This window comes from Miniopterus natalensis, chromosome 19, assembly GCF_054644295.1.
Source record: "Miniopterus natalensis isolate mMinNat1 chromosome 19, mMinNat1.hap1, whole genome shotgun sequence".
Classification (NCBI taxonomy): domain Eukaryota; kingdom Metazoa; phylum Chordata; class Mammalia; order Chiroptera; family Miniopteridae; genus Miniopterus; species Miniopterus natalensis.
Window position 1 is genome coordinate 23,442,343 of NC_142099.1, and position 15,113 is coordinate 23,457,455.

At 37.6% G+C, this 15,113-nt stretch overlaps 1 protein-coding gene across 1 annotated transcript in view; it reads left to right on the forward strand.

Moving 5' to 3' along the window:
* The window catches only part of HMCN1 (hemicentin 1), a 345,340-nt gene that overhangs the window by 132,191 nt on the left and 198,036 nt on the right, over positions 1–15,113 (forward strand). The window contains exons 8-11 of the mRNA XM_016224594.2: positions 715–978; positions 2,211–2,355; positions 5,725–5,846; positions 9,664–9,939. Coding sequence (XP_016080080.2) covers positions 715–978; positions 2,211–2,355; positions 5,725–5,846; positions 9,664–9,939 — 807 coding nt within the window. The remainder of the gene's footprint in view (positions 1–714; positions 979–2,210; positions 2,356–5,724; positions 5,847–9,663; positions 9,940–15,113) is intronic.

The window sequence follows — 15,113 nt, forward strand, 5'->3', positions numbered from 1 at the left end:
TAAGATTCCTGAGCCCTGCCCCAGCTCTCCTGCATCAGACCACAGGAGGCAGGGCCTAGGAATATGTACCTCCAGGAGTACCCCAGTTGATGGCTATACTTACTAAACTTTGAAAACTGCTGACCTAGAACTAGAGTCTTTCTCTTATTAATATCTATAAATTATCTTGTCAAGGTGAAAAGGTAGATTGCGTATGTATAAATATGGCTAAAAAATGAAAGATATTATATATCAGTATATGTTCAAAGGTGAAATTATTGATGATTTTTAAAGTTTGTTCTTCCTCTTATTTTACTCATGCATGATTTTTATAGTTTTAGAGCTATAAAAAAAGGCTCAACCCTACTGCGACTCTTCAGATTTCTTTTTGTGGTTGTTCATTTATTTTTATTGCTGCAGTTACTGGAAAGACACAAATAGTGAACTTTAAAAATGTAAATGTAATCAAATATCATATAACGCAATATTCACAATTCTATGTATAAACATAACTAATAGACTACAAAATAACCACTTAGGATTTCCTAAGTACCTCTGGTCATTAATAAACTGTCTTTTATGTAGAAAAGATTCTACAACTGGGCCACAGACTGTAGGGCAGTTCATAGTATTTATACTTACGGTGCTTGCAACCTGTTAGTATAATGCAAAAACTTGATATCAAACCTCAGTTGCACGTTACTTGTAAACAATAACAAAGTCTTTCTCTTGTAGGAATACCAACCTATGTGCTTCTGAACACTTCTGGAATTTCCGTCCCAGCTAGAGTAGATCGTCTTGAACTTCTGAGTATCTCAGGCAATTCTCTTAAGACTATTCCTGTTAAATATTACCCAGATCGGAAACCTTATGGCATATGGAATATTTCTGACTTTATACCACCAAAGGAAGCTTTCTTTCTCAGAGTAGCTGGTTATGATAAGGACGATTATCTCTTCCAGAGAGTATCAAGTGTTTCCTTCTCTAGCATCATCCCAGGTGAGACATTGTTTCATTCAACACTGGAGTATTGATAGCTTAAGGTGTGTGTGTGTTGGGGGGGGAATGTGGTCCTGTAGGTAAAGAATAGACTAGAAAGTTAAAAATAATATCCTCACATTGTTACTGGGTTAGCGAATTGATGAGCATTTACACACAGGTTAGATAACTTTTAACTTTTCTTCACTGTGAAATCCAGTGTTTCATGTGGAGTCTCACTGATGGTGGTTCTGAAAATTTCGATTATGTCAATCAATGTAAGAAGTCAAACTGGGAAACTCAGGTGCTCTTATTGTCCCTACAAAACCTGGCACATGTGTTTAATGTTTGAATAATCCATCTAAATGGGATAAATGTTTATGTACAATTGTCGGAAACCTTCTACTATGTTAGCCCTAGTTCACTCTAAACAACTGGTGATCATTCTGCCTTCATTTGGTAAGTTGGTTGGTTAGTTAATTAGTAAACTACTTATATGTTTGCTATTATCTAGAGGTGAGATCACAGCTTAAAGACTATTTGGAGACAACAGGTAGCTTTAAAGTTGGTCTGTACTTGAGCTGTTTCTTAAGGCTGATGGCGGAACTCTGATCAAAACTTTAGAATTGTAGACAAAGACATAGGATTGTTTCTAATATTGTGCTGTTGGATGGAGGAGCAGCATTTACCATTTATACATAAGGCTGTGATTTGGGAAATTCAGGAACAACTCTATAGCTATTGTTTAAAATTGTAAAATGATGGGAACAGATCCAACATCAATGCTTCCTCATTACAATATTCAAAGTTAGTTGTCTCAGCTCCTAAATTGAATACTTTAAAATCTATTGGATTCTTAAAAATAATTTTGCCATTCTTTTTAGAAAAATAATTACCCCATAAATTCAATTCGAAGATGTGGGTTCTTTTCATATGTTTACATTTTTTAAATCAAAATGTTTTCTACAATTGGTGATATATTATAACTAATTTGGTAGCTTTTTATCCTATCTTGGTAGTATAAAAAGTAATGTCACATCTTAAAATCAATAGAGTCTTAGATTCAGTGAATACTTGAGTACAGGGTTCATGAAGACATTGAAATGAATAAGCTTTGAACAAAGAAAGATAATGAAAGTGATTTAGATTAATTGGGATACAGAAGATTTACTGGAAGAATTTAAGTATGAAGCTTTTGAACAAGAAGTGCTCAATATCATTACAACCTTCTCGCCCATGCTCTTTTCCCCCAGATGCTCCCAAAGTCACAATGCCTAAGAAGACCCCAGGATACTACCTGCAGCCCGGCCGAATTCCCTGCTCTGTTGAAAGTCTTTTGCCCTTTACCTTGAGCTTTGTCAGAAACGGAATCATACTCGGAGTAGACCAATATTTAAAGTGGGTACATGTTTATATTAATAATTGATAGCATTAAACATCTAAATGCAAATAATACTTATTTGCAGAAAATACTTATTTTAATGTGTTTTTAATTGAAAATTCTCATACATTTGCTCTTTGGTCTTGGAATATAGCAATGAACAAAACAGACACAGCTCTGGTCCTTGAGGAGCTTGTATGTGATGGAGGAAGAGAGAAAAATGATAAATACGTTAATATAATAAATGCTAGAATCCATTCAATAGTTGACTTAAGCTCTGTAGAATCTGAGTTTTATACAATTTGAGGGTTCCTTGTAAGTCAAAGAATACAAAATTATGAATACAAAGGTAGGTACCGAACCTTGGAAGGATCCTTGCGAAGGAGAGGCCGTGGAGCTTCAGCTTTATTGGCTTCTGGGCGGACGTGTCTCCGAATCTAATTGGAAGTTTAGGGTGAGTGAATCTGATCAGCGTTAAGGTACAGTGGAGAACAGTTCATCGGGACGAGTGATGCTGACAGGTCAGGTGCATGTGGTCTTGGTCAAGTTGCAATTTTAAAATTCAGAATAAGGAGCATTTGTGCAAAGACCTGAACATGGTGAGAGAGCTGGATGCACATGCCCGAAGGCTGGAGCGAGCAGGGCATGTGGGGAGGAAAGAACCAGTGAGCCAGGAGGAGGGAGGCAGATGTCAGGGAAAAGTGGTGTGTGCTGGGGGGCGGGGGTGGCAGGTGGAGCACAGACCTGTGTGGCCACCGCATGCAGTGGTGGCCCAAAGTAGGTTCACAGTCGTGAGTACTCGAAACGGAGTTTATTCTTGTATTCTTGTTTATTAATTATTGTGTTATTTTCCATACTAACAACTGGAAATCTACTTTTGCCCCACCCTGTATAACAGGGGAGTGTACCAGAAGGCATGGACTGTCTTTGTGAAGATGGGTAACTTTTTTAGGCAAAAATTAAGTAGGCCTTGAAAACTAGAGGGTGATTTCTGGAAAATGGTGTTGGTTTTTTTTAACTTACTATGAAACCAACTACATTTTGGAAAAAACTCTAAGAATTATTTTATAAAACTTTTATACTGTTAATTCAATATTACTATAAATAACTTCCATAAGATGTTAAATATTTGACAGTCTTAGTTTATACAGTCTCTTTATGGGGTGGTCATTATAAGTCAAAACTAGGGCAGAAATGTTCCTTATAAATTTAGAAACTTTTCCATTATTTAAAGATTGAACTGCATTATTTCCTGCCACTCTTTTTTCCTCACATAGTCTATCTTGATGATTTACTTAGCTACATATTTAATAACCATAAATCAAACATAACTGACCAGGATATAAAACGATGAAGCTACATAACTGACTGATGAAATCAAACCATTCTGCTTCATGTTTAAATAGTAACATTTTTCAAAGACACAGGATTCTTTATAAACATTAATTCCATGCAGTTTCTGGGAGGTAAGCCACAAGAATTCTTGCTCTCATTTTTCCAGCTTTGTGATGCAGAGATGTAACATGCCTGTGCTGACATATAGTAGAGCTATTTGGATGTGAGAGGCTAAAGACAGAATTAGGCATGGGTGATGATGGATTGATACCCTAACCCTGGTTCTCTCGCATATCTGAACTAGATTTCCTAATAACGTGAGACATGGGACTGAATCCTTGTTACGTGAATCACTGTGGTCACTAGGGGATGGAAGATAATTAGTTTGCATTAACGGCAGAACACATTTTTGTTAGACGTGTTCTTTCCCCTAATCCCAAGGCCATCCCTGCAAAACTTTTTACTGTGGCCATATCGTCTTAGTGTCAACCGAGAAGGCTACATGAAAGGAAAAATTATTTTCATGACCTATTTCATAAATAAGAGAGGAACTAGGGTGACTGTAAAGAATAGCCTTCAAGCAGTTTGTACGCTGGTTATGTGCCTTGGAGCAAATTACTTGTCCTTCTTTTCTGGATCTCAACTTGCTCTTTTTTAAAATGAGGGAGTTGGGACTAGAAGAATTGTCACTTTCTGTTCAAAATTTCCATGTGCAGTGTTTTGGATGAATCTTAATATATGTTCAGCTCTGAAGTGGGCCCTGCAGAGGACACAGAAGACGTATGTATTTTAAGTGTCTGCCTTCCTGGAACTCACCAGCGCCTCTAGGCAATGAGATAACGTTGGGCATGGTTTGCTGCTGGTTAGCATTCAGGATACAGCCCCGGTGGTCAGTACAGCATAGTCAAGTCATATTCCGTTTTCTCCTGACTGTGACAACAAGGACCACTGGCACCTAGCACTACACAATTCAAAGGAAACGACCTTCACCGAATAGTCTCAGTTACTAAGGTATAGGGACAAAGGTATTGTTTAGTTTCTGACGTTTCTGAGAATGTCCTCTTACCAACTCTAGGTTAGTGCTGAACATGTGCTGAGTGCTCAGGCATTCTTCGTGGTTGTTTGTTGATGAGTATGGTTGGTTTGGATGGCAGGAGTTATTACTGTGGGGCATTATTACTCAGTTTTTTACTTCAGTGGAAGGTGTCTTGACCCTGCAATGAGATTTTCATCTCATCTGTATCTTGACCGTTTCAAACGGTTATAAAAAGCTATGGGTGATTGTAAGAAAAAAATTACAAAAACATTTATGCATTGCAGTCATATTTTAAAACAAAATAATGCCTGTTTTATGGATTATTAGAAGATTTTAAATAAGGATTGAGCTTCTATTACTCAGACATTTTCAAAAAAATAGATTCAATGAGATATAATTTGAACAGTGTTAAAGAACAAACTATAAATATTTATTAAATGAATAAATACACAGTATAGCCAAGGGATTTTTTTTTTTTTTTTTACTTAAGTGACAAGTTTGACTATAAAACATATTTTTTTCTTTTTTAAATGCATACATAGATTGCATACGGAACTTCTATATGAGAAAGTTAAACAGTATTTATCTTTTTGGAATCAAAAAGTCTGTTTTCTACCTTCAGACTGGTTGAATTGCTTTGTCTAAGAGCCTCACTGAACACAACCGAAAACTGGAAGTAATAAGGAAGGAGAGAGGATTTAAGCAGTATTTCTCTAACAGACCTTTATCTTATATTTTGACAAAGCCAGAAAATATTTCCTTAAAGAAATTTATAATCTCCATAACTTATTGTCTTTGGTGTGTCTCTGTTCAAAGTAGAGAAGCTTAACTTTCTAATTAAAATAAAGAAGTTGTGCAATTTTAAGCTAGAAAGAACTCTGAAGCTTACTTAATCAACTTATTTTCTTGATCATGTTCTTTTGAAAGAAGACTTCAGAACAGATAGTGGAATCACTGCTTTCAGCTGGGTCTTGTTGTTAGAGTAACTAACACTGTTTCTGTTTTCTTACCCCAGAGAATCTGCCAGTGTGAACTGGGATATCGAAAAGGTCACCTTGTCTGACGAAGGCCCCTATGAGTGCGTCGCTGTCAGCACTGCAGGGACCGGACGGGCCCAGACATTTTTTGACGTGTCAGGTGATTATCACCGATGGCTTTGCAGTTACCTGGGTGTTCACGTGGCTGTGGAAGCGGAGTGTTTGCTTCTCCTCCCTCACCACGCGTTAGCTGTATGACCTTCCTCGGGCCAGTTCCTTAAGGACTCAGTGTCTTGGCTTCTCTGTTAGAAAATGAGGATAATAGCTCTGGCTGGTGTAGCTCAGTTGGCTGGGCATCATCCCGTGCACTGAAAGGCTGCTGCTTCTTGGTCAGGGCACATGCTCGGGTTGTGGGTTCGATCCCAGGTGGGGGGCGTGCAGGAGGAGGCCGATCTGATGTTTCTCTCTCACATCAATGTTTCTCTCTCCCTCTCTCTAAAAATCAATTAAAAAATCTTTAAAAAAATAAAAATAATACAATGAGGATCATAACAGTAACAGTATCTCATGGAGAAACTGTGAGGATTAAATTAGATAGTAGATGGAATGCACTTAAAAGAGAGCCTTGCACGTAGAAACACGTACTAGACATTAGCTATTGTTATTATTTTGTTATTTATGTTGTTATTATTGTAGAGGCTTAATAAATTATTTTTGTAATGGCCATATAGCATTTTTCTCTGAAAAAAATAAAATTTAAGGAAAGGAAGGGATCTGTTCTGATAAAGGTTGAACTTTCTCTTTCTTTCTCCCATATTCATAATGAGCAGAGTGCTTGCATGAGTGGATCCTGACATCAAAATTGAAGATAATAGTGAAAGTGATCGCATTCAAGAAACACCGCACCTCAGCGGCAATACTGGTGTTAAGAGAGGCAGAAGACACGCTCTTTATTTTATACTCAGATAGCGTGTTTCCTGGGAATAAATGGGAGGCAAGACTCAGATTATTTTACCTGGTAGATTATCTTTTAGTGAAAAAAAAAATTTTTCTCTCTCTAATCTCCCAGGATTCTTAGGAAACAAAAAACTACCAGAATTTAAGCCCCTCATTCAGCACATATTTAGAATTTATTGCATTGTTTTGACTGAATTTTTTTCCGTCTGCCTTGTAGACTAGTGTTGCTGAGTGTTTAATAGTAAGTCTATTCTGACCTAAGTGTGGCCCCTGAGTGTCTAGCAATGTCTGTACCTGCTGTTAGCATTGGTGTGTGTTTTCTTGGTCTTCAGGACAAAAGAAGCTTTATAATTGCAAGACAGAGCTGAAGACTGTGATTTATGGTTGTTATCAATACGTCCAAGCTGAGCTTTAAAGCAGAGGCGTGCAAGCATGCTCTTCTTGCAGTAAATTATTCGTATTCTCTTATTCTTAGAAAAATAAAGTTTGTCCTCTGGAACAATTTAGCAAGTTGACATGCACCATAAAGTATTCGTGTTTTTTCATCTCCAGTAATTATGCAAAGCGTTGGAATCCTGTCAACATTCCTCAGCTTCTGGGAAAACAAACACTTGAGCACTAAAGTTGTTTTCCCAGCAATACTCGTGAAGGGAAGGACAACAGGGAAAGGTTTGAGTGAGCTGGTTCAGACATCTCGCATAAATAACGGGGAAGCGCCAGTAAGAACTTATGAACTGACTGTGAAGAATTTGGCTCTCTGGTGTCAGCAACTTCTGTATGTGTGTTCTACACAGGCCCTGCTAGCGAGAATCCGTGCCAGCCGAGCAGTGGTATCACTCGGAAATTGGACTGTGCCTAAGCCAATTTTCAGGAATTATGTCCCACTTAGTCAGTTATGAAAGAAGGAGGCAGAAGCGTTGGTGGTAACGGCAGTGACTCTAACAGCAGAAGTAACAAGCAGGAGCCCCTTTAGACTTGGAAGAGAGGCCACTTCTTTCTGGCCTGACTTTTGCTTAACCTGCCAGCCTCAAATCCGCACCCACTTCTGAATCTCCCCCAGTCTAGGCTGAGGTCCCAGCACAGCCACCCTACTTTGCAGTCTTCAGAAAGGTTTGGATAGAATTAAACACATGCACACAAATAGCCACTCCCGGATCTTTGGTGGATCTTGTTAGAATCATAGATCACACCCTCCTGTATGTTAGAATCATAGAACCTCAGCACTAGAAGGGGTCTTTACAATTACCAAATTCATTCATCTCATTTTTCAGATTGGCAAACACTGTGTGTAAATTGGCTTATCTAAGATCACATAAGTAGTTAGGGGTAGAACTAAGTAGCTTATGTTTGCCGAGTTTAGCAAATAAAAACCTAAGATGCCCAGTTAAATTTGAATTTTACGTAAATGTTTCCCAAATATTTCATCAGACCTAGTTATAGTTAAACATTATTTGATATTTATTCTAAGTTCACACTTTACAAAGCATCCTGTATTTTCTCTGTCCAACTTAACCGGACTCTAGTTCAGAGCCTCCTAACATTGCCATGTACTCTTTCCACTTGATTCACCGGCTGTTTTCAGAAGAGATTTTAAAAACATAGCAGAATGATAAAAATATGTTTATTTTTTACAATTAAAAATAGCATATGTTCCTCTAAAAATGGGAAACAGGGATAAATAAAGGAAAATCTGGAATATATATGCATTTCTTTTACTCAGAGATAACCACTGTGGTTTTGGCATATTGCTTCCAGGTTTTATTCTAGGCTTATGATATTCATCTGTACTTATATACCATTTTAAATAAAGAAGGATAGTTTGAATATCTGATACTCTTTTATAGTTAAACTAAAACAGACATGCGGGTTTCCAGCCAGCGTAGCTCACCACAGATTTTATTGCTGTATTATTACTCAATAATGGCTTGCTACAGCAGGTCATTGAAAGCATTTGGGCAAAGTGAGCCGTAGAGGGGCATTTAGATTTATTCTAAAACCTAAACCGAGCACTAAGTGATGCTAGAAATGTTGGTTCAACAGTTAATTAATAATTGGCTTTTGACCACATCTGAAATGTGCATGCGTTAGTCAATGCCTTTGTGTACGTGGCTCTTTGTATACAATTTTATTAAAGGCCTCTCCCCACTGTTAGCTTGACATCCTTAAATACAAATGTTTTCCATCCCTGCTGGGGAACATTTGTCTTACTCTGCTGTTGTAGTATTGTATCCTCTTAATGAGATTGTAACTCCCGCCCCCACACACTTAAAGCTGGTACTGCCTTATCTTTGCCATATCTACCATATTTTATGTGCTGTTTTCTTTAAAACACTAAATAAATATTTTAAATTAAATCTATTGGGGTGATATTGGTTAATAAAATTATAGAGGTTTCAAGTGTGCAATTCTGTGATACATAAATGTTTTTAAATTTAAAAAAATCTTAAATTCGACTTTCCTCAAAACTCAAATCAAGATTTGACTTATTGCACAATCCTGAATCACCCTAGTCATGTCCTTTTGCCATGTCGCTTTTTATAATTTATAGATTTAGGCTTGAATATACTTTGGTATGTAAATATGCTCTAGTTTTTAAAGCATCTTTCAGCCTTTCTTAAGATGATCGACATGTATTAATGAATAAGTTGTGTTGTGCTGCATCTTTTCTCCTAGATATTGAAAACATATTCATTACATTTTTTTAACCCTCACCTGAGGACATGCTTATTGATTTTAGAGAGAAGGGGAGGGAGAGTGAGAGAGGGGGAGAGAGATATTGAGAGATCAAGAGAGAGAGAGACATCAATCTGTTTCCTTCTCGTGCGCACCCCAACTGGGGATTGAACCCACAACCCAGGTATGTACCCTGACCAGGAATCGAACCCTCAGCGTTTCTGTGTACTGGACGATGCTCCAACCAACCGAGTCACACTGGCCAGGGAGACTCATTAAATTTTGGAACCACATCTCTAAGTGTGCACATTGGGGACTCTTGATTTGAATCTTTCTATTTTGCACAGAGCCCCCTCCAGTCATCCAAGTGCCCAGTAATGTTACCGTCGCTCCTGGAGAAAGAGCAGCTTTGACATGTCTCGTCATCAGTGCGGTGGATTACAATCTAACCTGGCAGAGGAACGACAGGGACGTCAGGCTGGCAGACCCAGCAAGAATGCGGATCTTGGCTAACCTCTCCCTGGAGCTCAGGACCGTGAAATCCACTGATGCTGGGGAGTATCGTTGTCTGGTTTCCAACGAAGGGGGATCATCAGCCGCTTCAGTTTTCCTCACAGTGCAAGGTACTGTGCCCATGCTAACTTCTCAGTTACAGTGTCCTTCCCTCTCCTCCTTTGATCTCTGCTCCCTTAAGTTGGCTACCTGAGAGTGACAGTCTCTACCGAGACAATTACAGTTTGAATGATAGAGGGCTTGTGGATCTGGAGCTGTCGGTCGAAAGCCGACTAACGTGGAAACTAAACCATCACTAATAAGTACGTGGTATTAAAGCTAACACAACTTATCCTAGTAGTTGAAGACTTTTATTTCAAGAGAATATAAATAGAAATTGTCTCTGGATGATTTAATCGTTTTAAATTCTCCAATCTATTTCGTGGATCTAAAAGAAAATCTAATTGTTTTAATAACTTGTTCAAAAAATTTCTTCTCAATTTGAGTATAGTAGTGTCATATCTAACTAATGTACTTGTATTGTTTTAATTAAGTTTTAAGGAGTTTCTCATCTTGGTTCAATTTTATTGAAACTTTAACAGAGTTGTTTTTACCTTATTTATTTTACACACACACAGAATGCTTATTGAAAACAAACTAATTGTAAGCCAAACTTGAATTATGTCTACATAGACTAAATGTTCTGATACCCGAAAACAAGTGTATTAACAATGGTTTAATGGCTACTAAATATGTATATTACTCAGGACCAACAAATTAAGATCAGAGACATTCCAAAGTATCTCTTTCAGTAAGATCATATTTGGCTTCTAAATGTCTATAGACCAGCTGACAGTCTTAATGTAATGTGCAAATTACTGTTGGCAGATTTTCACTGTTAGGCTGAAAGTTTTGGTTGCTGCCTCAGCAGAATATTTAATTTCAAATCCTTGATGTGGGAAACCGATTACATCAGAATTGGGTCTGGCTCTTTGGTTATGGTTTTAGAAACAAATTTATATCATGCCTGAAGTAACACCCTCAGATGATTTCTTAACAAGATTATCTAAGAAACTAACCAGTGAGTTTCAAGGCTAGCTCTCAGAATGTTATTAATGGCAGAAAAATGAAACTACCTAGAGAATTAATAAAATGGTTGACCTCTGATTCTAGTTTTCTCACTGGTAGTTGAGTTATGTTCTGCAGTTCGAATGTGTGCCTTTTGTTGGTTGATTTGGTGAAACCTCTAGGGGAAGATTGCTTTGTAAATGGTTCCCTACATTTCCACATGGTAAACTGCCTAGATAATTTGAGTCAATCCAAGTAGAAGAGTTACCAGAATTTTGAAACAATTTTTACTAAACTGATTGTTTCAGATACAATAAATGCTAATGGACTTTGGAAATTTAATCTTGGTTCTTTACCTGAAGTCCTTTAGAATGGGACTATAAAAATAAAATCAGAGCCTTTCTTCTTTACACAGGTTAATGTTTTAGTTTGTTAATATTCTCTTTAGTGAATTAGAGCAGTGATTTTCAGACTTTCATGGATAAAGAATTATCCAAGGAACTTATTTTTATTAAAAAAAATTTTTTTTAAGTATATCTTTATTGATTTCAGAGAGAGGAAAGGAGAGGGAGAGAGAGAGAGATAGAAACATCAATGATGAGGGAATCACTGATCGGCTGCCTCCTGCACACCCCTGACTGGGGATCGAGCCCACAACCCAGGCATGTGCCCTGACCAGGAATTGAACCCCGATCTCTTGGATCCTAGGCCGACGTTAAACCTCTGAGCCACACCTGGCCGGGCCAAGGAACTTATTTTTAAGAAACAAATTTCTAACCCTATGTTCAGAGATTCTAATTCCATAGGCCTGGTGTGAGGCTTGGGAGTCTGCATTTATAGCAGGCCTCTCAGGTGGATTCATGGATAACACTCTCTGAAAATAGCATTTGAATCTATTCTGTAGAATGAATTCTGTGATCTAGAAATGTATATATTTAAAGGAAGCCCTTGATTCTCTTCTCTTTGGTAAAACAGAGTAATTATTATCAAATGATTTAAATAAGTGTTGAGGTAAGATGTTACTTAATATACAAAACATAAATATAAAAACATGTGGCATTACATGATTACTGGTTAGTCTGTATAATCTCTAGTGGTATAAATCTGTGTAGAGGCATTATTTTATGGCCTGTCTAGTTGGCCTTGAATTTGTGGGATCAATTTGGATAAAAAAGGATGTTTTGAGAATATAATAAAAATATATTCCAGAACTGATGACACTGTTTAATAAAAAAATAAGAGACTCTAGCTAGTTGTAGCTGTCTGAATATATTATTGTATATACCTAGGGTTATAATTCAGAAAATGGAACTTCAATCTAAGGTTTATAGGTATATAGCATGTATGGGTATACATAAACAACTGAAAGTAAAGAAATAGTCAAAGATATAATTGAAGAAAATTGCCCTAGGGAGGAATAAAAATGTATCCTGGGTGAGCAAATCAAGCAAAGTCAATGAAAGGAGAACTGCATCTAGATATATCCTGGCTGAAAATTTAAATTCCTAGTATGAAAGGAAGAAACTCCACAAGAATATAGACTAAACCAATATGATGTAGAAAGAGGGATAAAGTTAAACTGGTGTCAGACTTCTCAGATATTCTGAAGGCTAGAAGATAATTACAGGGGATACTTGTCATATTTTGATCTTAGGATATGAATACTTTCCCTAATTTTGGAGGAATTCTTTATTATCTTTGTGGGAAGCAGAAAATAAATGAGATCAGAGAATTCCCTTCCCTCATCCCTTGGCAGGTCACATGACCTAGTCAGCCACCCAGATGCTCCCAGTGGGCCTTTGACTTTGCTAAAACTGTGGACACTAAAAAGACTTCAGTTTTGGCAGCATTATGGGATTTTGAGCCCAACAGCAGAAGAAACAAATGTCCCAAAAAAATGGCCTTTTTTCTGTTATTCTAACAGACTATTTCTTTAGCATTATATTGGCCTTGTTCTCAGATACCTAGCCTCCTTTGGTTTCTACCTGATATCCACTCTCCTTTTGATTCTGTAGTTCAAAAAATATGGTTCCAGTGAATTTATTCTCTGCTTCAGTTAGCCAGTACTGGTGTCTGTTGTTTGCAATTGAAAATCTTAACTGGCAGAGTAATGGAAAAGACACATGTAGTTTTGAAAGAAAACGTTGGGATCCAAGAATTTATAAGATCCAGTTAAATGACCTTTTCTATGAAAAGCCATCAAAAGAACATTCTCAAATTTTCAAGGATTTAGGAAAAATACCCAACATATAACCTTCTTAAAATGATTTATTGAAAATGCTAGTTAAATACCTTAAATAGATTTTTTTTTTTTCCTAGAAAAAGAAAAGGTATAAAAATTGGAGAGGCTATGGTACAAAGAACTGGTGAAATTCTCTCAGTGACTACTAGGCTCTCCGTTTCTGAGAGTAGAAATGCTCATCTCAGAAACGATGGCTGTTTGAAGCAGTCACACTCAGGGGCATGTGAGCATGTGAATGGGTTGATCCTGCAGGTACCTGTCATGTGGGTAAAGAATCTCTGGAAATCTCAGCATTGTGAGTAACGATAACTTGGAGAAATCACTGCTTGATTTTAATTCCCGGCCCCCCCTTCTCTCCTTCCTTTTCTGGTAAACAGTTAGATTGCAGCAGTGTGGTGAGCACTTTGACTCAAGCTCTGGTAGAGGAGCTGCTAAGGAGCAGTCTAGAGGAGAGAGAATAAATATGTTACCGAAGCAATCACGCAGAGAACATATAAGATAACTGGACCGTAGCTCTTTTAAGGCAGGACCCAGTGGTTTTTTTGGTGCCTGGCATTGTATTTAGCGCACAGTGTTACACGAATGCATGTGTGATGGGAGTGAGAAGCCGAGTGCTCAGATAACGGAACTTCTGCTGAGTGTAAAACTCTACTTACGCCGTAGCACATGCTAAAATGTTATTTGATTCAAACTCCCCCTAAGCGTCAAGTCATGTTGATTTGAGTTATTATGTTATAAATTAATTACCCAACTAAAAAAGAAATCCTGTTTCTGTAGATTAGATATGCATAATACAGGACAGAACATACTAACTTGCTCTTTTTATGTGTGAGGAAGGGGGTGCGACATTTGACTATTATGAATGAAACTGTACTAGAGCTAATACTAAATAGTGGGGATACTCATTGCTGCATCTGCAGAAAGGTGTAATATGTTAGGAGCGGTTGGTGACTAAAGTTCAAAACTGATCATGATGATGATGGTATCTTCACTTATGCTGTTTCCCACAGCGCTATCTAAATACTGTGATGTCATAGTTACACCTTTTCCCCCTAATAATGAAACAAATGCTGAAACACAGGAAGCCCCTCGACCAGAAGCGCATTGCTAGGAAGAGTCAGAACTGCTCTCTTGTTTGTTAACTTGTTTGTACATTTTTCCATTCATCCCCGTAGCCACCAAAGATGTAAGCATCAGGCATTAAGCTCCTTGCTGACGATATAAATGAAAAGAAAACAATATTCTTCCCTTTGTACGCCCGTAGTACCAGAAAGAGAGTAGCTAAGTGAAATGAATGAATGCTTACAACGCCGTGTGCTAAGAACTACACCATGGTACTCCAGGAGCCTTTAATTCTGTCTCAAGGGATGGGTAGAGATTGAGAAGGAGCCAAGAGGTGGTGCCCGGACTGTGAGTCAACATTTGCCTGGAGAAAGTCAGGAAAAAGCCTTTTAGGGTGGAGAAAACTGCACGTGCAAAGCCATGGCAGAAAGAGCACACAGAACCGTGCACTTGCTGAGAGCAGAGGGCCCTGTGAATGCAGTTGTGGCCTTTTCAGATTGGCTCCTTCACTTAGTCATATGCATTTAAGGTTCCTCCATGTCTTTTCATAGTTTGATAGCTCATTTCTTTTTAGCCCTGGATAATATTCCTTTTTCTGATTTACATAACCAACTTTGGATAGTCAAAAGAAATCCTTTCCATGATTGAGTCTGCAGCAGGAGATACACGTACATATATGTAAAGCTTTAATAGCATCCTTCCAGTAGGCCACGAAGTAATAATGCTAATTATGACTTGCCACTTTTTTTTAAGTCAGATGAGATTTAGTCTTCCTCTTTTATTTGGAAATTCTGTGATTCTGGAAAATTGTTATAAATAGACCTAGTAAAAAAAGGCAATGCAAGAGTCAATGCTAATCAGCATCCAGTTGAAGATTTTCTAAGCAAGAAAGAATAAAATTTTAAAAATTCTATCCTGGTTATCAGTTATATT